At 40.2% G+C, this 24,342-nt stretch overlaps 1 protein-coding gene across 1 annotated transcript in view; it reads left to right on the top strand.

Moving 5' to 3' along the window:
- Positions 1-24,342, top strand: part of PCSK5 (proprotein convertase subtilisin/kexin type 5) — a 250,946-nt gene that overhangs the window by 139,167 nt on the left and 87,437 nt on the right. The window contains exons 10-12 of the mRNA XM_068927337.1: positions 2,201-2,304; positions 17,056-17,173; positions 18,240-18,428. Of these exons, the coding sequence (XP_068783438.1) occupies positions 2,201-2,304; positions 17,056-17,173; positions 18,240-18,428 (411 nt within the window). The remainder of the gene's footprint in view (positions 1-2,200; positions 2,305-17,055; positions 17,174-18,239; positions 18,429-24,342) is intronic.

Below are 24,342 nucleotides of genomic sequence, written 5' to 3' on the forward strand. Positions count from 1 at the left end.
CCTGTACAACCTAGTTGCATAAAAGAAGCCTGATATTTTTAGGCAACTCTATTTGATTTCCAGGTTATGGATTATGTGGCTATTGAAAAGTAAAATGCATAAAAATCAGTTGTATGAGTGAATGTCCTCTATGTTCCAAGTTTTTCTCCAGTATATAGAATTTTGGATCATAGTTCTAAAACGTAATTGGTTTTCATTTGCTGTAGTTCCACACAGAAAGGTAAACTCCTTTTGGCTAATACCCATCAATATATGTCTATAAGTGCACTGAGGATAAGAAAGAAGCAAGTTTTTGTAGGAACAGGTTGGTTGCAGGTTTGCAATAACTTCTGTGTCCTACTGTCTTCTCCTGAAGTTCCAGTTTGTGAAAGGTAAAATGTATCATCTAAAAACCTGAATTTATGCAGCTTGGCAGAAAGAGAGGTACTCACTTCTTTATACTATCACATGTATTCACTGATTTTTTTCCCACTAGCTTGATTTCAGCTCACAGGAGAAGTAAGATTCTACTTCCATAGTTATGCACCATACAGCACTGATTACTCAAGTATTTCCAAAAAGGCATGCTTTTGAGAAAACAGATTCTGGAAGACGTAAAACACTGGCAAGGCAGAGAGGCAACCCACACAACATGCAGCTGTGCACATCCAACAGAGAAATGAGTGAGATTTTTCTATATCTTCCACTGACAGGAGGGCGTGTTGAAGTATCAGCTATTTCTGGAAGTTTCTTGTTGCCCCATGTTTGCTTCCTAAAGACATTTCACATTGGAATTTCTAGTAACCAGACCATGTGTCAGCGTAACAGTGTAGAGTCACTCTATGTGATGGCGATGTCCCTCTCGCCCCAGAAAGTGACCCGCTCAAATCATTCATGGGTTGGCCTTCCCCACACTCCTGCGGCAGTTTACACCTGCGAGTGGAGGCTGGAGAAACTGAGGAGGGTGATGTGGTAGGAGGCCTGAGTGGCAGGGCCTGAGTATGCATCATTGTGCCCTAAGCACGAGCACCTGGAAAAAGTCGCCTGTTTGCCAGCCGAAGTGACTTCATGTTCTGCGTGACACAGAGCATGTGCTCAGAATTTGAACCAGGTTTTCCAAGGTTTTCAGTGACTCCCCAGCGCTGGGCAGTGTAGGCAACCAACGCTGAGCCTGATAAACTTCATTCTGGTCTGTCTTCATCATTACAAATGAACAGAGTTGTGCTGTTGAGGCCGGTAGGGGCCGATAACAATACTCGGAGCCTGATACTGAGTGACTGGTGGTGTGAACTGCAGTCCTTATTTCCTCACTGTTATTTAGTCGCCCATATCAGTCCCTCCACTAACTGAGTTTTTAAATGGAATGCTATTCCTCTTCTTACAGATGACAGAAAAACTGAGGAAGGAGAAGGTAGAAAGACCCCTATTATGGTCGTGCTCCTTTAAATGGTCTTTTAAGAAAATAAATTCTCCTTAGGCTGTATGACTGCGGATCCAAGAGCAACAAGAAAACTACACTCCCTACAGATTTTCTCTATTACTGCAAGATAAATGGGTAATAATTTCATAGTGAGAATGCAAACAACGTCCTCTTTCACTATCCCAGCGGACAGGTTATTAGGACTCCATTAAAGTAACCTACCTCTGTGCTATCAAACACTTGCTGCGTAACTATTCAAATTTTGTGTTGGCAGTTTGGGCTTCTTAAAAAATACCAGTGGAACCACAGTGAATTCCAAGGCCCACGGTAATAGACAAGTGAATAACAACAGAGACATATGAAATAGGAGTTAAAACTCTAAAGAAATTGCCAGCTTGTGGGTGTAGTTACTAAGATTTAGTAAAGCTTTTCAGTGAGCCATCATTTTGCTTTCTTTTCCCTTTGGTCAAGGTAGGTAAGCAGGTGCAGTGGTTGATAGTCATACGAATTGCCTCTGGGTGCAATGTACTCCTTTATCTTCCCTTGCTTAGCAAAGCGTTAAAAGTTTCATACAGTGGAATACTGCTTATCTATCTTTATAATCTGCTTAAAGGAAAACCTCAGAGCTGTATACAGTAAATCTGTAAAATTAGGACATTATTTTGAGTGGAGCAAAGGAGAACAGGGAAGGGAAATTAGGATTGTTTTGATTTGGATATTTTTTAGCCTACATGACCTTTTATCCCTCCCTTCTTACAAAGTATGTCTGATTTGTTACTTTGTCTTTCTCCTTTTCCATAGTCCATTTCTGACCTGGAGAGACATACAGCATATTATTGTAAGGACTTCACGTGCGGGACATCTGAATGCTAACGACTGGAAAACCAATGCAGCTGGTTATAAGGGTGAGCTTCGTTTCTTTTTTTGCCATCAGAAGCAAAATTATTTTTGTCATTTTTGAGGAGAAAATAATCTCAAGTAGTTTATTTGACCCTATATTGTGCTTAGCTTTTGAGTCTTTCAGTAATAAAAGGGGCCTGTCCTCTCTTTAATACAGAAAAGCTCTTAAATAACTAAAACCAAAAATGGCAGCTACCAAATGTACAGGCCAGATCTTGGTAGTCCCTACTCGCTGCACTGCTGGCAGAAGACTAAGTAAATCAAATGTTTTTAAATTTTTTCTTGCATAGCTAGCATACTAATAGAATAGCCTAGAATTGAAGCTGTAGCAGTTACTGGATTCAGCCTATGTTCTCGTTTAGGATTCTTGACGATTTTCATTTAAAATGACAAAACAATGTGTTCAAATTTCTGCTTTATATGACTCTCCCTACGTATTTTAATATATCAGATTGCTCTATGATTTAGGACCAAAAAAAATGTTGAGTTTTCAGGATTTTAATGCGGAAATCATATTCTTCAATCAACAGTAATACAGGTTTCTAAAATTACTTCACTAGGCTGTATCTTTTGTAAGGTAAGTAGAAGTAAACAATCGTACCAGTAGATAACACACATATTCAAGATGGGTGAAACTGAACCTTGAATTCATACAATGTTGTATTTCAGCAGAGGTTGGCTTCTGATTCCCATTCACTAAACTCTTACTGCCTTCAGTCTGGATTGCATATAAAAAAATGGAGAATGACTTATTTCTGGTTCTCTTTTCATGAGATTTCTGCCTAAGACTGCAGTACTGTTTTAAGATCAGCATAAATATTGATTTGAACTCTTTTGTGCTAGGATCTCTTGAGAGCAGAATATAACATGTAAGAACCATCAAATCTTTTGCCTGGTTTCACTTTAAAACTGAAACCTAGCTTTAATCTATTCCAGATCAAGGCACTGCTACCACAGAGCATCTTTAATATATCATTCTGACCTATGACATTTCTGTTGCAACTGAATAGAAACCAAACAAAAAAACCTTTCATTTTTGGATCCAAACCAGACCCTAACTACAGAGGATAGATTTAGAAATGGGTATTTAACTCTAAACCCCTCACCATGTGAAGGTTTTAACATTCAAGAGCCTGCTTTTGTCTCATTTACAAAAAGTGCATGCCCACATGCAAAAATACATAGAGTAAGAAACAGATACTTCCTTAATTATGGTAACATTACAGTATTTGTTATTATGAAAGATACCCCAGGATTTAAAAAGTTTTGGCAGGAGATTGTGATTATATTATCATTTTATTGGAGCTATCTGAAATTCAAACAATAGCTTCAAGTAGCATGAAACAGAGTTGGGGGGGGAGGTTCCCCAGCTCAGTGTCAAAATTCTATCTTTTTGTGTTTTTCCACTTGTTCCCAAGAGAGGCAAACACCCTGTGATGCGTTTCATAGCAGCTGTCACTCATTGGCAGAGGAGAAGTCACACTAATACCCCAGCAGTAGCAGCACTGGCAGCAGGGCTTGCACTGTTTCGCCACTGCAGCTAGCTTAATCTGAATCCTGGGAGCCACACGTTTTAATATTTGTTGTAGCAGATAGGTAGCAAGGAAGAGGAATAAAAAGGCTTCTCCTCCACTTGTGCAAAATCATGAGCATAGATAAGCTTAACTGGGGGACTGGGAGTCAGAAAACTCAACCTGGCAGAGCTCTGCTGTAGACTCCATGATGGAGAGAAAAAGAGGAAGACAAACTAAGTGCCTCGACCTCTCTGCAGCTCAGGAATCAACTTTAACCCAAATAAAAGCACTAGTTTTAACTAAATTATTTTGGCAACTTAGGCTGAGCAAATGGTTCCAATAAAAATCCAGCTCTCTTTAAACCTCTGTTGATTTTGGAAGAAGGAAAAGCAAAAGTTTTAGATTAAATCACAACATTCAAACCTGAACTCAAAAGGGGGTTTGCGCACCGCTGCTGGCAAAACTGAAACAGTATTTTACTATTGCACGTGGCAATATTTAGTATAATGTTACACTATTATCCTTCATTGTTGCCAAGAGTAACAATTAAAGTACAGTTTTTCATAGATGAATTACTCTGATCACACTGAGTTCCTTAAGGAATTGTATCATAATTTTCTTGATGGCAAGATCCATATTTCTTCCAAGGCATGTCCTTAACAAGGGAAGAGGGGGGGAAGATTGTCTTTAAAATTAACCAAAGCAAAGAGAGTCACAAGAAACAATCTCCCTTTCTCCTGTGCATGCTTGGGAAGGAAGAACAAAATGAGTAGAGAGAGAGAGACAAGCTTGCTCCTTTAGAAATGAGAGCTGAAAGGGTGAAAACAACAAAAACTTGGAAGAACCTCTCACTCCACAAAGGGTCAGCAAAGGCTGGTAGTTGAAAGTGGGTCAGCGTGCCTTTTCAGTGGGTTGTTTTGCTGGGCTGCATGGCAACACCGAGCCTCACTATAGTCACTCGCAGCATCTCTCCCTTGCAGAACACACACAGAGGGAGTTCACACATGTCGTTATTGGTCACAAAATCTCCATCTTTTCTGTCTTGCATTAGTAAAAAGAAAGATTAATTCATGAAAAGCACTTGAGCTAGCCAGTGATTTGCCAAAGCAAAAGCAGTTTATTTGTTTCATTTTCTGGCAGGTAAGCAGCATTCATTAAATGCCTGTCAACAGAATAAGGGCAACAGAATAATGGGCAAGAGTTTTTTCTTGTTGATTTTTTTAGTTATTGTTTTATTGTCAGCCAGCAGGCATCTTTACACAGGAGCTTATTACCTGGTACTCTCAAAAAGCCTTGAATACTCGTTTTTTGGTCTAGTCAGTTGTCAAGGTCTAGTCAGCTTAGTCAAGAGATACGTTATGCTGCACTTCAAAATCACAGGTTTTTTACAATTACAGCAGTTAATGAACCAATAATATGAAGAAAAACTGGAGAACATCTCTCCTCTTTTTATGAAGATACCCAAACTGTTGCTCTCTTTCTGCCATGGCAGATTGTTATGCAACGGCTCCTTGTTCTGCCAATTGTTTGGTCAACAATAGAGCTTGCCCCTGCATTCATAAACAGCCTTCATGTCCACTAGTTTCTAAGCTGAAAGAAACTAAATGAAACACTGCAGTTTTAAGAGCAATGATCAGGTCATATGCACCACTCTTTGTATGTAACTGAAGATCCACACACTGTCAAGGAAAGTCCTCTGGGGAAGCAGACCTTTTGGAGGGAGGGATACCATTAATTTGTTTTTAGATTTTAGAGAATATCCTTCGCTCTTCCTGGCTCCAAAATTTTGATAATAACACCTAATACAGTGAAATAAGATATCAGTGAAAGATAAAGAGAAATCAAAACTAGCTGCTTTTTTCCATTTCAGGCCATTTCTAGGCCCAGTGGAGATATTCTTCCTACAGAAGCTGAGAGTTAGGTGGTTTGCAAGGGAATAAAAGACTAACAAAGCTAAATATCATCCATTTAGATTAGACAAAGTATCACCGTTGGCTGCATTAGAAGAGATGTTTTAATGTTTTATTTTAACCTTAATGTTTTATAGCCTTTGAATATAATTGTTTAATCAAAGTGTTTAATAAAACTGGTGATTATTCTTGTTGTAAGCAGAGCATTTCTAATTCTGGGAATGATGAAGAGATGGGAATATCTCTGTTCCTATGATTGGTGAGATTTAAGTTGCCATAAGGCAACCGGTAGCCAGGCACAAGTTCAGAGAGTAATGTGAGAATCTGCACAACCGCATGTACCTTTCAGAGAAGATAAATAAGCTACTTCCTATGCATGTTTTAAGGATGATTTTAAATATTGTTTTGAAATCATTGTTAGAAGCTGGTGTAAGACTCCTGAAAGCAGTAAACACTCTAGGAACTGAAATGTCAACCAGAGCTGTACATATATCAAAACACCTTTCAAATTCCAGTCTTAGGGATTTCAGGTGATCTATGCTCGTGGCACTAAGAGCTAATACCAAGTCCTACCCACCCCTGCAGTCCACAGACATGGTGCATGGAGCAAGTGAAATGTTGACTTTGAGTCTCGCTGTTATAAGAACCCTTTATGGGGAGCTGGTTACCCGACACTAGTCACATGAAATTGCATTGGTCTTACTTTGTTAGAGGGAGCAAACCATATCCTGTGCTGGCTAGACTCATGATTTTTTGTGATTGAAAAATGAAATGAAGCTGGTATTTTCTGAATACTGTCAGTAAGCGTCTTCCAGGTTCAACCTGTTGAGAAACATGAGCAAATACAAAGTATCTCATGGGGGACTTGTTTCTTTTACTCTCTCCCTGCTCTGTTGGCTGCGGACAGTGTTTCCTTGCCTGGAGTATGCCTAGTGCATACATTAAGCCTCAGGAACTGCAGGAATTCCACTGCGGGAATTACGTTTATCAAGAAACAAGTGTATAACATGGCATTTCCAAATGTGAGCCACACAAACCAGAACCTTGAGTGGGCAGCTGAGAGCAACGATTTGAAAAGGAGATGCATCTTTGGAAAGACATTCTAGCCATGTGTTACATTGTATGTGGCCAAGTCTTCAACCTATGTGGATTTCATGTCCTAGCGAGATGTTGGCTCTCACTTGCTTAGCTAGTCTTGTATTAGCTGGATTGGTTAGTTTTGTCTGGAAACTTTTTACCTTGTAGTCCCTGCTTGGAAGTTGTTTGAGCACAGGGCGCCGTTCCGTTTAGCACCAGGAAAGCAGACAAGCAAACCAGCTAAAATTAATAGCAAGTCTAACAGCAAGCAGAAGTGTCACTATGTCTCTCCCTGCGCAGAGTGTGTGCGATAGGCAAAGGTGTGCATCCTCAGGAATCTCACAACCGTGTTTAAATATGATAAGACTCAAGGTCAATGCCTCTACCTTTATCGTTGCTTAATACAGAGAGCATTGCTATAGTTAGAGAAAATATTGGGGGTGGGATTTGGAAACAAAGAGAGTTGAGGAAGAGGGGCATAAAAATGTATTTTTTTTAGCAGAAAGTGTAAAATAACTGTGGCTTTTTATTCTCTGGTCATTGCAGCCTTTCTACATGGTTCTTATTTCCTTTTCCAGTTGGCAGCTGTGAATAATGTTTTTTAAATGTAGAATTAAAATTGCATTAGGAATTTTTCAGTGTTTCATATTTTAAGCCCAAACAAATTGCCTAGTATCTGAACTCCGCTAGCCTTGAGCGAGACCTGGAAAATCTCCGTGGGATATGGGGAAAGTAGCTGGAAAAAATATTGGATTCTGCAGCCTAAATCATTGTTGTTGGGGTTATTTTTCTTTTTCCTAGCACAAAATGAGATCCACCCAACTTTGCTTTCAGTCAAAAGACGTGTAAGATGAGAAATACGTCTCTATATTTCCAGAGATGGAGATGTACAAAGGAGGAGAGGGAAGGGCTCAGAGAAGCCAGAGAGGCGTCTCATTACTTCTCCTAGGCTCAAACTCTTCATTGTCAGAGCTTCTCATTACTCACTGACTCTGCAGCACTCTGTTCCCTGCTGGCTCTAAAAAAGCAAGGAATGGAGCTGTGAATTCAAAGTGGAGTCTAAGGAGAAACTTCATGCCTGTGCTGGGATACATAAAGAAAAGTAGACTGACATTTTGTGCCACAGTTGGTTGCTTTGTTATGGTCATACCTTTTGAGCCTAATTCACCCTTTTTTTTAATATGGTACGGTGTTTTACAGTGTAAATTAAATGATTCTAAAATAGCAGGCAAAAGGGTAAATTTGAATTAAATTTCGATTATAATAGTACTGGGAATCACCAGTAATCTGTGATCAAAACAATAGACAAAGAATTTAAGAAGAGAGTGTCTTTGCTGAACCACTAGCAGAGTTGTGTCCGTCTGTCCTAGATGCGAAGCTATGCACGGTTACTATACTCTGCAATTCCTAGTTTTCCAGACATTGCCAAATGGACTGACAACAGTAACAGTGCACAGACCATGCGAATGATAACCTTTGACATTTTTTCTTTTAACAAGCCCAGTTCAGACCTTTTGCAAAAGTCTGCAAGGTGGGAGGCACGGAGGAGGAAGAATGGAGAAACAAAGTCTTCCGCTGTGGACTCGTGACCTCGGAGCCAGCAACTTAATGTCAAATGTAGATTTCCAGCATGAAGTGTTAAGCAAAGAAATGCTAAGATAATTGAAGTAAAAAGTGAAAGATAAACTGAAATAACTCTGCAAAGCAGATTGGTTTATTGATAGACAATAAAGGCCACCTTTTAGAAGAAAAGCCTTGGAAGTTATACGCAGTTGTATGCGTTCTTTATCTTCTAACTGATGAAGCAGTGCACTTGTGAGAAATGTTATAGGCAAATACCTGGTCCCTCTCATATGCATCCATAGCAAACGCTTCATGAATGTTTGTGCAGGGGATAGTTGTGTCTTTTTAAAAAGCCAGCACTTACCTTTGGGAACACAAAAGCTTTTTTATGTTGTGACGTTGTTCTAATGCAGTAATTACAACACTGGCAATTTTTTTGTTATTAGAACGTGTCTACTTAGCAGGCCGGTTTGGAGGCAGTTCATACCACTTACCATACGATGTTCTAGGCATTTAGAGTGTCCTGGTAGGAGCTAGAACATTTAGGAGCTTTCACCTCCTGTTTAATAAATGGGAAGGATAAGTGCCTCCATAGGACAATTCCGATCAGTTAGATGCCTGAAGTTGTGTATAACTGTATTGCTACTTCCCTCTGGAAAAAATCAGCTCATGCAAATCAATAGGAGTGTTGCTATTAACAGAGTGGATGCAGAAATTCATCCATAAGGTCTATTGCCAGTGTTACTGGTCCAACTGTCTGTGTGATCCTGGCCAACTGTTCAACTTCCTTTTGCCTCGGGTCTGGTCTAATGTTATCTACTGCATAACAGTACTAGAATAATGTGAAGTCTATTTAATTAATTAATATTCCCTGTGCTTTGGGAAGAGTTTTCTGTAATTTAAATTCTAAAAATTGCTGTCATTAGTATTAAGTAATCTGCAAAACAGTTAATTACAACTGTGGGCACATTTGTGTATATCCTTCCTCTGCTGAAATCTGCTGCAGCCCTGTACTCAGTCAGGAATTAGCTTGAGCATGACTGTCCCTCCAGAGCACCGGCACCTCTGAACAGACATAGCCATCGTGCAAGACAGAGCAAGAAGGATGTTCGGCACCATGTGTCTGATACACCTGACAACAGAGAAATGGTATCTCTGTGTCTCCTGCTAACGATCTGTCCACGTTTCTGTTACAGTTTCTTAACTCATCTGTCATCACCTGCTCTGGGATGAAGCCTAGCAGACAGGCACTCACCAAAACGTGCTTTTATTGTTTGATAGGATAAAATGACTAGTACATTTGGCTGCTTTTGAATTATTGGAGAATCCTAAATGTACCTCCAAGGGTAAAATTGCTCCTAACACAGGAAATGAGTACATTTTTATGAAAAATTTTCTATGGTGCAGTCACCAAATGGCATGTTCTGATTGGAGGAAAATTGAAAACTGCCATGTTTTGCAATGGATCTTTGTGCTTTTTGGTAAAATACAACATAACATGACATATCAATGAGATTAAATTAAATTCTAGCTTCCATTACTGTATATGCACCTTCGCCAACTTTATTTCAGCAAACTTTAATCCCCTTTTAAATATACACAATCCTTGGATTTATTCCATTCACATAAGCTGGCTCATTTTAAGCGACATAAATGAATGTTTTTGTGGAGTCTTTATGATTTACAGCCAAATCCTGTTGCAGAAGACCAGCTTGTCTGTCTTTACATAAAATCACCTGCAAGTAGTAGTCAGATTTTTTGTTTCTGCCACAACCCTGCTCATTCAGCTGCAGCGGTAAACCAATTGGCTGAGGTTTTCAGCAAAGCGCACCAGCGCTTTCAGAGACGCTGATAGCAACGTCCCCCTGTGTGGGGCACAGTAGATCCTGCATACTCTGAGAACTATGTTAACCTGGTTTGCACATACGTAATCTGGCTCTGTAAACTGAATTGGATGCTGATAACAGGCTTGCTGTGGGAAGCAGGGGACTTGGCATGGCCATGCTGGGTACACACAGGCGTTCGGTGGGGACCATGGACCGCAGGTGGCCGAATCCCAAGACTCACAACCTCTGCCATGAGGCTGCTAACCCTTGTCAGAGAGGAAAGTATTTGAGTGGGACTTGCTGTCGTTATTAGCCCAGTCTGACGATTGAAAAGAACCTTTTGCTCTTTGTCCTTTTAATCAACTAGTATCTCTCTACTTAAGCAGCATATGTGTTTTATGCTCCTGAAAAAGGTCATTTCCTTTATCTTAAGGTGGTGGGTTTTAGGGTTTTTTTTTACATGGATTCAAAGTCTCAGAGAAGGTGATGCAGCGTCAGAACTGCATACAGAAACTATTCACAAGCTACACTAGCTGCTGGAAGTGTAGTTGCTACAAGCTGTCCCAGCATTGTTCCTTGGAGATCTTTATTTTATTTTCAATGAATAGGAGCTTTCAGACAGAAAAACTGCAAAATCCAGAGAGTTGAATTTTTTTTGTCAAATACTTTGTCAGGTAAATCCGTGTTACTAGCATACTGAAGAAATTATTTGCACTGACGCAGGAATCAGTAATTGATATAAACACAGCTGGAAGTCTAATAAAAACAATTTTTTAATTATTCTGTTAGCATGTTTCCAGAAATAAAGTCCCTCAATTTCTTATTGTAAACCTTTGTAACAGCCACTTTTATAACAAATTTATTGGGCAACTTTCTGTCCCTTCATTCTCTGGTGCAATGTAAGAATAAGATCTCAGTTTTCTTCTGTCTCTTTTGAGTCTTTAGCGATACCTGGTACTATGCAAGGAGGGAAGGCTGGGTTTATTGTTTGTTTTGACTTTAACTAGGAAAATTTGAGTTTTGGTTCTGTCCAAAAATGTAGAAAAGCCTATATTGTGTTTAATCTAAAAAGCATGAGGGAATTGCTTTTACAACAAAGAGTAAAAAAGACAGTTCTTGCACATTATTGGCTTGTATAGCAGTTACGTGTTTCAGGAATGACATCCTCTTATCATAGATAACTGGCCACAGTTTGGCACAAAACAGGGGAATTTGGGGTTAAGGGTAAGGTTGAAAACAAGATAAAGTCTCATTATGAATAAATGTTCTCTTGGTTAAGATATGACAAAACAAAATGAAAATAGTTTAAGTAAGTAATGTGTCATCGTAGTGTTACTCCTGTTTTGTCCTTTAATTTTGTTTGAATGATTGATGTTCCTCTTTGTAATTAGAAGCATTTTGATATACTAGGCAAATGACAGAAACTTAATGTAATATGGAGTTAGAGGTCTATGTTTGCAAAGGAACTGTCAAATGTAAAAGAAATTTTGGTATAGGATGGATTGAAATAGTTGCAGGATGGGAGTAACTGTAGAATCTTAAGATTTTTTTCTTTTTAAGATATTTGAAATGCTTCAAATAAAACAAAGAAGTACTGACTATAGGAAGAAATAGTGAAATTCCTTTTGAGAAGGACAGGAAGTAAACAGAAAGAGTAGAAAGGAAAAACTTTCACTGCTGTTAAAAGACATATTTTGGAGTCTCTGTTGGCAAGTACACAATTTCTAGCACATTATCGGGCATCAGCATGCAAAAAACAGGATCTGAAACATAGTCACACTGAGCAATGAAGACTACTGTGTTCATTCCCTAATCAGGTTTAAAAAACTGTCCTGTTTGCTCTGACCATAATGCTAGAAACACTTAGACATGATCACCTCTCCTTGATGAACGCGTGCAGCAGTAATACAGTTGAGGAAACAAGCTCAGACTCAAATACTTAGCAGAGTGATGTCTTTTAAGTCCTTTGGCACAGATGGCTATGTAACCATTAAAAACTTCCTAGAGAAATATCTTTCCTTCTCTCTGCACGCACATACACAGATACACAAACAAAACTGAGTTACAGACTAGAATAACAGAAGACCAATCCAAAAATCCATAAAAAATCTGCTAGTCACATGTCTTCCAGTCTTACTAGGCAGCATCTAAGAGAACCAAAATATAAGGGACATTGCAGACTCTTATTTTGTAGCTCTCATTTTGGATGAGAGTGGAGCAAGATGCTAAGGTAGTGTAAATGGACAGCCATAACAATTTACATAGCAAACAGCTGAATCTTGTTTAGCACAGTTGTGTATTCTTGGTTTGAAACACTGAAATTATTACAGTTTGTCTCTCCTACCTCTTTAGTATTTGTTATGTGTATACAAAATTATCATAGATAACCAGGAAATATTTGTATTTCCAATGCAGCTTTTAGAGTACAGCAATTTCAGCTCCCCAAAATATTGAGAGGAGAGAATAATCTGCAGTGTTTTTTGTCAGATGAGCAGAATAGCAAGGGAGGCTTAGCATCTAGCTACTAATGAACATCCTGATGACAGGAAATGAAAACTGCTGCGTAGCAAGATGAGTTTAGCTGCACTGAGACACTGGAAATGCTGTGTTTTCAGTGTTTGGGCCCAGTTTTGCATGATTTTGTGTTACCATTTATCCATACCAGCAGTTTGTATTTCTCTTAGTCAAGTCAAGTGGGATATATATATTCTGTCTTTAGATTTTGGGGTAGCTTTACATCCTCTTTGTGTATAAATAAGAAAGTTATTGAATTTTCAGTCGTAGTTTCAGACAAAAACAAAGGGATTAAGAAGAAGCTGGGGAAGTCTAAGCAGCAGCTGAACAGGCCTTAATTTCGTGCCGGGCTAATAGAGGAACTGCTCTAGGGATAAATAAATGGACTTTGGCCTCTAGAAATGTTATTTTCTTTAATGATAAGAAGAGTAAAGGGATCAGCTAAAACTCAATATTTACCTTGTGTTCCAGGAGGCAAGTTTTTCTCTGGAACTTGTCCTGTATCTGTACAGCTCTGTGCTTGCCTGTAATTTTGCAGAAATAGGAGTGGGTCAGTCCATGTTGCTGCATGAGCAGAGGGAGGATTCAAGGGCGGTTCTGCCAGTGGATGCTGTGGGCCCTCAGAGGTCGCAGTTTGCAGCCCTTCAGCAGCAGGCTGTCCCTTAGCCCCCCAGCTTACATTGCACCAGCCTCACATTCCCCTCCCATTTCTGAATGGGTGCCCTGCACCCCCTCGAACATGCTCAGGGATTTCTAGCGATAGAGCACAGTGCTAATTCAGAGCAGTGATAATCCAGAGGACAGAGGTGGGTATGTGCAAGCAGGGTCCTGGGGCACTTGACAGTTGAAATCACCTTATCTCATCCTGCAAATCATCAGTATCTTTCAAATATTGCTTTCCTATTTGTGTTAGCAGAAATGAGCTCAGTACCAGTCACATACAGATGAATGGCAGTTCCAGATATTCACCAAGAGGAAATATGTGTGGTTATGTATGCTGTCAAGGTCTTTTTTTACCCTCTGGGAGAGGCAGCCCAGCACAGAGCCCACAGCAGCAACAGCAGATGAAGGGGCGCAATTTGAAGGCAATAGGAAACAAAATCTGTTTTCTTCTCTGAGACGCAGGGGGAGTGACTACTTCTGTTAACTTGGTGATGGTTTCTCAAATTGCTATTATTTAGTCTTTGAAAATGATGGGCCTGTCTCAGTACCTGCAGCTGCTAACCAGCCCACTGGATCAAGGGCTTTGAAGTGCGAACGCTGCAGACAGCCAAATGTCAACTGTCTGGAAACTTTCCACATGGCAAGCTTTAGGAGCACCCCTGACTGGTAGGACGTTTTGATTTGCCTTTCAAGGGAAAAAGGTATTTGTGTTTCAACTGTTAGAAAAAAAAGCAACAGGTGCAGAACTTCTTACTCCCACCTCTGCTCTGCATGCAAGAGATTAAATGTTGTAATTGTCATGGGTAATTAACACGACTCCATATCCTGGGATGGTAAACTTTTCTCCTGCATGAAAAATGAACAGACCTCACTTTTCAAAGTAGTTCGGGAGATAGCAGTGTTAGAAGGTTCACTCTGTAGACATTATTCTTTGTATTTTTTAATGTGCCTATCTGAGCAGAAATTTTTAGTGTCAAGTGGCTTAAAAGCCAGTTAAGTTTCGCTGAGAACCTTACTGCCTGCCTTGGTGACATTGTTAGAAGCTCCTCTGCCCTTATTTCTGGGTGAGCAAAGGTGAACTGAGGAGAAATTTGACCCTACTTTCAGCTCTACAGATGCGTTCAACATGCAGCATGCTTCCTGAGCACTAAGCCACTGCAGCTTGCTTCCTTTCAGGAGGAAGAGATGTGTTTTCCATGGGTTAGCTCTAAAGATTTTTCCGTTTGCGCAAATTTAGTCCTTCACTGTTAAAAAACAGTGCTATACAAAGTAAGTAAAGTAAGTAACTCTTACTGACCAAGGCAGTTGATGCTGTCTTTCATCCCACTGTTCTTTAGAGCAGACCCAATGATTGTTAACAAAACTTTAAACATCAGAGCGCTGGTAGCAGTGTAAGAATGAATGGATGACTGCACAGATAAACATGCGTTGATTGGAAGATGCTGTTTTTGTAAGACAACATCAATGACGAGGGAGCTTCCCATCACAGGAGCCCTCTTTACAGAATGGACAGTTTCTCTGCCTAAGCCTTTCTTGCCCTTCTTCTCCCTGCCACCATCCACATAGAAAAATAGAAGCTTTCTTTCCCTGTCCTTTTTTTTTTTTTTTGTGGAATATATTAAAAAGGTTTCAGAAGTCTGAGGGAGGGCTGAATTTAATTATCTTCATATATGCTAGTCCTTTTGTTTTATTTCCGAATACAGTACCTGTCTCATTTGGCAGGAGAGCCATGTTTATTTTTCTCCAAATGAACATTTCCATGCTATGTGCACTTGAGTCTGGGGCTGAAGGGGAAGGAAATGGGAAGAAAAACAGTTCATCCCACAGTCATTATGCCTTGCAGGATTTTCCATTGAAGGACCCTCTTCAGTTTCGGACAGCATCAGATATTGTTATGTTTGGAAGATGGGGTCCTTAAGCACTGATTATTTTTATGCTTTGAACTGTTGCTTGTTTGACAAGGTTGGGGTTTTTTTGGATGGAATCCTCTGAATTCTGGTTTGGCGGTGAATGGAGGCTGCTTTCACAAACCCACTGCAAAGTGCAATTGGAAAGACTTACACCATGCCCTGTCACGTTACTGATCAAAATAGCATTTATGTTTTTCTGAGGCTTTTCTGGTAACACCGTCTGTGGTAGCAAGTTAAATTGAATTATTTGTAAAGTGTTACTTGTCATCCAATCTCCTCCCTCCTGAAGCTTTTCCCTTTCACCTCCTCCCCTCAGGATTATAGCAAGGGTACAGAATTGTTGCAATAAATCCACATGGTTAGCAGCTCTTTCTAATTCGTCAAAATCCATTTGCAAGTTTCTGTTTTTACGAGAACGGCCACCAAAAACACACAGCTAATTTGCAGATCAGTAAGTGAAACTTTGAGTCTCTTTTTAAGGCTACTTATTCCTAAACTCTTTACAAACTAAACATTTCTTCCTGAACTTGATCTTTAAACAGAAATTCAAAGCAGTTATCTTTTTACCCTTTGTGAGCTGCTGAAATGCTTGAGACAGTTCCACCAAGTTATGTACTCTTGAAGTTATCAGAAAGTTAGATGAGATTGCGGCAAATCCGTTGGAGATATCTAACATTGTCCAACTGTTATATATGCAGAAGTTCAATCCTTCTTTGACACGTATTCTAGGAAAGATGATGCTCTTTAACCTTCTACTTCTTTGAGCAGAAGACAGTTAGCATAAAGTTAAATTATGAGGCATGGAATAAGGGGACAGTTGTTGGCTCTCCATAGCATGGCAGACAAGTAGGGGTAAAGTATCTAACATCTAGCTATAACATCTAAGAATGAGCCTTAAAGGGATGCTAGCCTCCAAGAGTGGATGCTCAGTGACACTGCCTGTGCAGTGCCAGCATGAGGTAATATCGGACGTCACCAGCCACACAGCTGAAAAAGTTCCTGCTGCCCAGGCATGGTAGGGCTCTCTCCACACCACCTTCAGCACCCCTCATCTGCAGATGTGCAAAGGAAATAGAGAAAGCAGCCTTTCTGACACATGCTCTGCATGAAAACCAGATTACCCTTAAAGCCTTAGATTTCAAAAACGATGGCTTTTCTCCCTCCTCATGTAGACAAATTTAGGGAGATGTAGGATCTAGCTGTCTGCCTGGATGGTGGGAAACATACTGCATATAAGAGTAGGAAAGCATCCAGATGCTGCTTACACTCAAGGAAGTGAAGACAGTACATCAGTTATAAAAGGCATAGTCTGCTCCTTCATAAGTCCAGTGACTCAGTTGCCTTCAATATTTACGTGTGTTTGTGTGTGTGGATGTGTGTGGGTGGGTGTGTTTATTGTTTGAATAACACATAGCCCTTCTCTCGTGCTTCATACCTTCCAACATTGTGTCATATAAGAGGACTAGGCTGAATTAAGGCAAGTGGGCAAAGAGTAATCAGAGGCTACTGTGCACCCTGCAGTTCTAGTCCATCTTCCTCATGGAAGGCGGTGTTATTCATGCTGATCATCAGCTGCTGCTATAATAAAGCAGTGAATAGAGTCGATGAGTAAACTAGATACAGTCTTTACTGCTTCTGGCAAGGAGATATGTGAGCTTTGAGCCAAAGCAAGTAAGTAGAAAAGAGGCAGTTGTCATTAGGATGAAACTCTGGCATTATTCTATGATGAAAGGCAAGGTTTTATGCTATAATTGCAACCATTCTGTTTGTACCTTGCAGTGAGCCACCTCTATGGATTTGGACTGATGGATGCTGAAGCAATGGTGATAGAAGCAGAAAAGTGGACAACAGTCCCTCCACAGCATGTGTGTGTGGAGAACACGGATCGGCAAATCAAGTAATACCCGCTGCCAAAACTCTTGCTGGCATAAACTTATGGAAAGAAATTGGGTATAATTTACACCTCCCTTGCATTGTGCTTAATTTTGGAAGCTACACTGGGAATCTCTCTCCTTCAGAGATGTTAGGTCATTTGCCGGTTTCCTGTAATTCTTGGAAAAAGACCCTAATTTAAGCAATACCTCAAAACTTGCAGGTGTAGAATAAGTTAGGCTGCATATTGATTGAAACTGGTAGAGGTGATGCCAAGGACAAGAATGTCGAGTTGAGTGCGCTGCAGTCATCTTGTAAAATGAGTAAAAACTGCAGTCCAGTGTCTTTTCATTAAAATCTTACTTTATATTATCTCTCCGCCGACAACCTCAGGAAGGTCTCTAGCTCAGAGACTAAGACTTAAACAACTTTCTGCTTACTCAGGTAGGGTCTCTGTAGAACCAGAGGTCAGAAAATTCAGCATGTACATTTTGTTCATACGGGGGAGCATCAGTCATAAGGCACCTTTCCAAAGCATTAAAATCACCAAGGAGCATTTTTGTTTTGATAGATATACTTCAGAGGCTGCGTGCAAAACTAGTGTAATCTATGAGGAAGCTATGCCAGTTTAAACCAGCTGAGTCAGATACTGTTTGCCCACTGTTTGCAACAATTAATGTGTAATACTTGCTATTACGTAAGCAGGGTCTATCGATATGCCAGGCATTTCCTGGAACTGAATGACCAGCTGTGATCCCGTAACAATCCCAACAATTCTCAGCTGGCCACTAATCCACAAAAAATGCTCTGACCCAAAAGCTTATAGCTGTTGTCTCCTCCTCTTTTAGCATATTTACAGGTCTGTATAGCCCTTAATAGAAAGCCAGATAATTGGCAGTGACTGCACTAAAGTAATTGCCCTATGATGATAGCTTCAGCTAAGAAATACATGCTAAAACTAAGGATTATAGGCTACTGACTTCTCAGAAGTAGTTGTCCAACGCTGACCTTCGCTATTAAGCAAAAGTAATTCGATTGTCTTTTTTTACAGAACAAGCAAAAAATGTTGTTTTCATATGCTTGTATTATAGAACAATACGACCTGACAGCGTTGTCCGTTCAATTTACAAAGCCACCGGCTGCTCAGATAACCCCAACCACCACGTGATCTACTTGGAGCATGTGGTTGTGCGCGTCACTATTACTCACCCTCGACGTGGAGACTTGGCAATTTACCTAACCTCTCCTTCGGGAACTAGGTCACAGCTATTGGCCAACAGGTATAGTATGACAGCGCAACTTCACAGTCCAGTCAGTGTGCAGAGCCTTCACTGAGACTGCAGCGTCAGCAAGGAGTAGTCAAGTTATTACAGTAGGTTTGCTGACAGACGCAGACTCCAAATTATTTTTCTGAGAGATGGGGAATATGGAGTGCAAATGAACTGAAGGATGGCAATCTCTATTTTTATCAGTAGAGAACTGTGCTGTAAAGCTGTTGAAGATCATCATCTTTAAAACTGAGATTAGTCAGTTTTGATAGTCTTCTGTGGCTCACCAATTATTAGAAAAAATAATTTTTGGGCAGTGCAAAGAAAATAATGACAGGCTGAGTGTCACAGAGGAAAATTGAAACTGAATGGAAATGTGTTTCTTCATACCACTGGCACTTATTTTTCATTCCCCTCCTTTCTCATGCCGTTGTCCACTAGTGATAAAGATCAGACGGAATAGTAAACCTCTGTAATTATTTTCCGTAAGCTTTCAGAATATAGTAATGATTCCTGATGTTACCGATTTCCATATCCTTTTTTTTCATTTTATATTGAAGTAGTATGCCCGAGCAATGAAAGACGCTTGGCAGGAGAGTGCTGAAAAGTTGTGTTGGCACTTTGAAATGAATGGCTTCATCTACAAACTGCCTATTAAAAAAAAAAAGTCATCAGTTTTCTGCATCCCACAGATCTGTGATGGATACTTGCTATTCAGCATTGTCAGGCCCTTCTTAACATCAGCCACTAAGAAAGATCAGTACTTTTTCTCATCTGCTGTCACTTCTGCATTATGTTCTTGGAGAAGCTGTGAGACCACATGAAGTTTTTTTTCCCCCCCAAATTGGATTCAAACAAGTATGTCTTTATGTAATGCATTTCCAACATTAATGCAATGTTAGGCCTTAGAGATGAGATACGTTATTAGCGTTTGTCCTCAGCAAATTGAAAGACTGCCCAATGGTATTCCTGTTTCCTTGGTGCGGTGTAAGAAATCTCTGAAGAAACCATCAGCACTCCTTCCTGGACACATAATGCTAAATCAACAGTCAAGACCTACAGTTGGTGAGAGACCTTCTCAAACTCCATTGCATTTCCAAATGTGCAGACAGTTACAGTGATAAGCAATGCTTCCGTACTTCTCCAGCTGGCTGGACAGCTCTTCTTCTGCAAGGGCCGTAGCAGGATAAAGAATGTTTTTACCCCGGTGCCTGGTAGGTTTAGGTGTTTGCAATTCTGCTCCCACCCAAAAGTTAACATTAGTGCAGCCTGTCTCACTGGCAACCAAAGCAACACATGTCACTTCTGAGTTGCGACAGCTCTTCTGCCTTCCAGCTCAAGCCTTCGCAAAAGTTTATATGCCCAGTTCTAGTCTTTGCTTAAAGTGTTTAAGGAAGCAGAACCGGCTACCTCCATCAGCCACCCTAACCCCCAGCCTTGGTAATACTAGCTGACTAGTCCTGGAGACTTGCGCCCTGCCTGTCCCCTAGTAGTGGCAGAACTTACCTCTCCTTTCAAGAGGAAGGACCTGTTACAGAGAGGGGACGCTCAAATGGATTCTGTTCCGATTGAAGGGTAGACCCACATTTTCATTGGCGATGAGGTTAATTTCAAATAAAAGGACTATATTCTGGAAATATTCTTCAAGCCATAGACATTAACACATTAAATGGAGAGAAAGTTGTTCTAGAGTTTTTGCCCCTTTAGGATATCTCCTATGTTTCGTTACCAGCATTGTCAGTGCCTTGTAGATAAAACATACATGCACACACATCTACCTATTTTCCTGCTGCACTGAACAAAGAACTTACGCTTTGCTAACCATAGGCTGACATCAACCCTCTAAACAGTTGTGAACCAGGCTTTTGTTTTCTCTCTGAAGGAATCCTTCTTTAGTTTTCTGTTCTGTTTTCATGCAGCAGTTCTTCCATGCTTCAAAATGAAGAAATCTAAAAGTCCTCCACTAAATATCCAAACAAAACAAGCTCGTGTAAACCCAGTGGTCTTAACATAGCTAAATTCTGGCTCCAGCCTTTCATGTCTTGCAGTTGACTCACAGCAAGTGGGAGATAAAGACATTCCAGTATTCACAGTTCACCTCTGGTGATGACTGGTATGTGGAAAAGGTACAAAGTTTAATTCGATCAGTCTCTTTGTAACGCCTGCTCCTTAAAAAGTAATTGTTTTCTGTAGCTGTGGTACAGAGAAAAAGCAAATGTATGTATTAAAGTATGAGATGCTCAGCTGCTTCTTATCCTGTACTAGTAGAAGGATACCCAGAATGCTAAGCAACCTGAAAGGCCTTTTAGTGTTTTGCCGTTTTCCAAAAACAAATTATTCATGAAAGAGCAAATACGCATATGGTCACACCAGGAATTCCTTCCCCATGCAAGCTTCAGAGATTTACAGACCTGTCAGTCACATTTGGCTGATGCCAACTCACAGCTCTGAGGTCCTAATTATTAAGTAATAAATGAATTTTGCAAAATCTAGGTGTGAGATATCCTAGAGCCTTCACAAGCCCTTTCTTAGGGTAAAGTGATGTATATGGACACAACAATTTTCAAAATGATATTTCAAGACTTGTTCTATTTGGATTTCTTTAAGAAATCTTGCAGCTTAGTGGTCTTGGAATTAGTGTACAGGGTGTTGCTGGATGTATGTTTTTTAGCGTCACGCTATAATATGAAAACCAGAGTGGGGGAGTTGTTAATCACTAACATGAGAATTTCTTTGGTTTTGAGGCATTTGATTTGTAAAATATTAATCATGAGGGCATCCAAATAAAGGCATTGAAGTACAAGTAGCATGCAGGAGTGCCTTGGCAGCAAATGGTCTGGGTTTTTTTTTCTGTAGGCAAAGGTCCCAGAGGCTGCTGTACATTGCTACTACCTGACTGAGTCGCTTTTCTCAGACATACGAGACCTTTTAATGCACACGTACATGATTAATTGCAGCAATACCAGCTGTTTTTACTGAACCCAGGGAAAACCTCATTGCTTTACCATTACTCATCTGGGTTTAATTCAAAACAGTTTGCTGGTAAAATGTCTTAAAGTGCAAAAAGGTATATTTTACACATGTGCACTTCTTCTCCACCAATTCTGGAAGAAGAGTCATTGTGTAGTTTCTGTTGCATTGACAAGTAGGTCCTGCAGGCAGTATCTGGCCTTTTTTCTGCATATTTTGTTCTTAATGTTGGCATCCCCTAAAATGACTTCAGTAAGAAAACTTGTTAGTCAGAGGCGGTGTAGATTCCTTTGCAGGCATTTGGTGGATTACACTGTCACTGGCCTGAGCCTCATGCACATTCTTCAAAAACTGCATTACAGGGAACATCTGCTTTGTTGTTTGGAAAGTGCTAAACATGATTACATTGGATGTACTGCAACAGAGGAACATACAGGCTTGGAAAGTGCTGGCTGGTGTGAGGATGAGGCTTAGTCAGTCGAAATGACTACAGTTAAGTCCAAAGGGGAACAGTATCCCCCTTCTAAAAACAATTGGCCATTGGATTTGGCAGCATACATTTCAGAGTATTGTGAAGCATACCAAGATCTGTTCTAACAGACACTCGATACAGGGGGCCATGGAGGAACAGCTAAACAGGAAGAGAATAGAAGAGGCAAACTTAGGATTCGTTTGTCTCCCGCCAAACTCACGGCTTGTTTAAATCTTGCCCTTTAAAATTTAAAGCAGCTGCTGCCATTCGAACTGCGTAACTGAAATTTTTTATCCACGTGGTGGCAAGTTTCCAGGCCACTAGCTTCCTATGCTTACATGGCACTGACATTAATAATACCTCTGTTCAGCAACAAAAGGAAGTATTTTCAATACTGTCTCTTTTTATGTAATGAGATCTTTGATAATCAGTAAATTTTAATAATGCCCTCCTCTGTGGAAAGCTCTTAGATAAAAAGTAAGATATTCTCATCTAATCTCACTTCCCAGGTCACTTCATAAAAATTCTAGATGATCAGAAGTAAAAGAAAGCATTTCTTTATGGGAGATTATTTTGATTTCTGGATTCTGATTTCTTTGTTACAGTTTACACATTAGATACCAAGAACAAAAAGACATTTTGGGGGTAAAAAGAAAAGGATAGGGCTAACCTATCTTCTGAGTGCGAGTGTTTCAAGTAACTGTGAAAATTACCCTATGGTGACGTTATTAGATCCAGGATGAACAAACAATAATTCTGTGCTTGTGCTGTGTCCACAGAATGAAGCAGTTCTTGGAAAACTGTTTCTCCCAAATTGAACTTGCTATGTTTCATTTTGTTCCTCGTTCGTCTTTGTCTTTTCTTTTTCTGAATAGACATCCCACTACCCTTCCTTCTATCACCCAGTCTTTGCACTCCTGCAATTGCAATGTCAATACCTCTAAAAGGGATTGAGTACTTATTTTGTTAAATCCTGTCAGTATTAGCATTAGAAAGGGTGAGGAGCTCTGGAGATACTGGCGGCACAACATCAAAAACAAACCAGTAGACAATTTCTTATATCAAAGAGGGAAAGTTATTTGATTTTCCCAGCTCTGCAGGAAAGACGAAAATTAGGTTTATGTCCAGGAGAGTAAATTAATGCATGTAACAGACACTATCCTCCATGTAACTCTAAAATCAATCCTGGAACATGCTTAAATGTGAACAAAGAATGAAGTGCAATATATCTGAGATCTAGAGTGACACATGCCTTCTTTGCGGACTGAGACTAGTAAAGAGTTAATCAGGGAGATATGCAGAATAGGTATGTATTGCCTTTTAGGATTCAGTACTTCAGGTTGAATTGTAGTGGAAAGCTGGCATCCATAATTAAAAGTTGGAATTAATTTTCCATAGTAGAAGCGAGAGTGAAGACAAGTGGATAAAGACAAATTAAAAATCCAGCTGAATGTCTCAGATTATGGGTTTTGTATAGATCCAGAAAGAAAGAGATGAGCAGCATAAAACAGATGAGAGGAAGAACACCTAGGATTTTTGCTTGTTCTCAGTTTGCCTCAGGTACTATGGGGAGGATGAATGGGTCTTCTTCTAGCTTTGTAAAAACTAAGCCCAACTCAATCTTATTATAGTAACGCTACACTGAGTTGCGACAGGAATAAATTTGCTTGTGTGCCGAACGGTCGGTTTCCCCTACTGCCCTTACCTGAAGCAGAGATGCCTTTTCAGACCTAAAGGACTGATGGTTAGGAAGAAGTCTGTGTATATGGTACCATCTTCATTCATGGTCTTGCATTAGGTTTTATGGCTGTTGTTTAGAGTGAGGTTCCTGAAGATTTACTGCAAATTCAGTAGGAAAACATATGCAGCTTTTAAGAAGATATCTGCTGCCATCAGCCACTGCCACAGCTACTGCCAGAGCTGACCAGTGCGGCGTGTGGAGCTCATCAGCCTGACATGCCTTTGGGTGAAGACAGGTCATTTCATGCTGATAGGTATGGTCTGTGGAGACAAGCTCTGCATATGCAGATTTGATGATTGCTGCACTCGCCACTATTTCAGGCTCTCAGGCCCGGTGTCCAACCATTCGTGCCGTTGTGCGCCGAGCAAATTTTTCACGCTCAGGCTGAGCTCAAACTGAGATCTCTATTACTTCATAAAATTAACTGTAATATTCAAATTGAAAAGGCATTTTAAAAAATAGATGCATATGCTTAACTTCTAAGTACATTTTCTTTAGATCTCGCCTCCGGAAGTTTAAGAGATCTTCCCTGCCATGGGGAGGGGAAAAGCTTCTGAAGTGCCTGTCTTCCCGCAAACCATTTCATGGGAGCATTCTTCTCCTGAATATTTTCGTGCAGATGGGCCTGGCTGAATGCTTTGATTAAATCAGTCTGGGCTCTCTCTGGTTGCTCACAGGTAAAGTTTTCCCGCTGACAGGCAGTCAGGGCAACCCTGCAGAGAAGAGCTGCTCCAAGGAGACCG

Source organism: Struthio camelus, chromosome Z (assembly GCF_040807025.1).
Source record: "Struthio camelus isolate bStrCam1 chromosome Z, bStrCam1.hap1, whole genome shotgun sequence".
NCBI classification, from domain to species: Eukaryota; Metazoa; Chordata; class Aves; order Struthioniformes; family Struthionidae; genus Struthio; species Struthio camelus.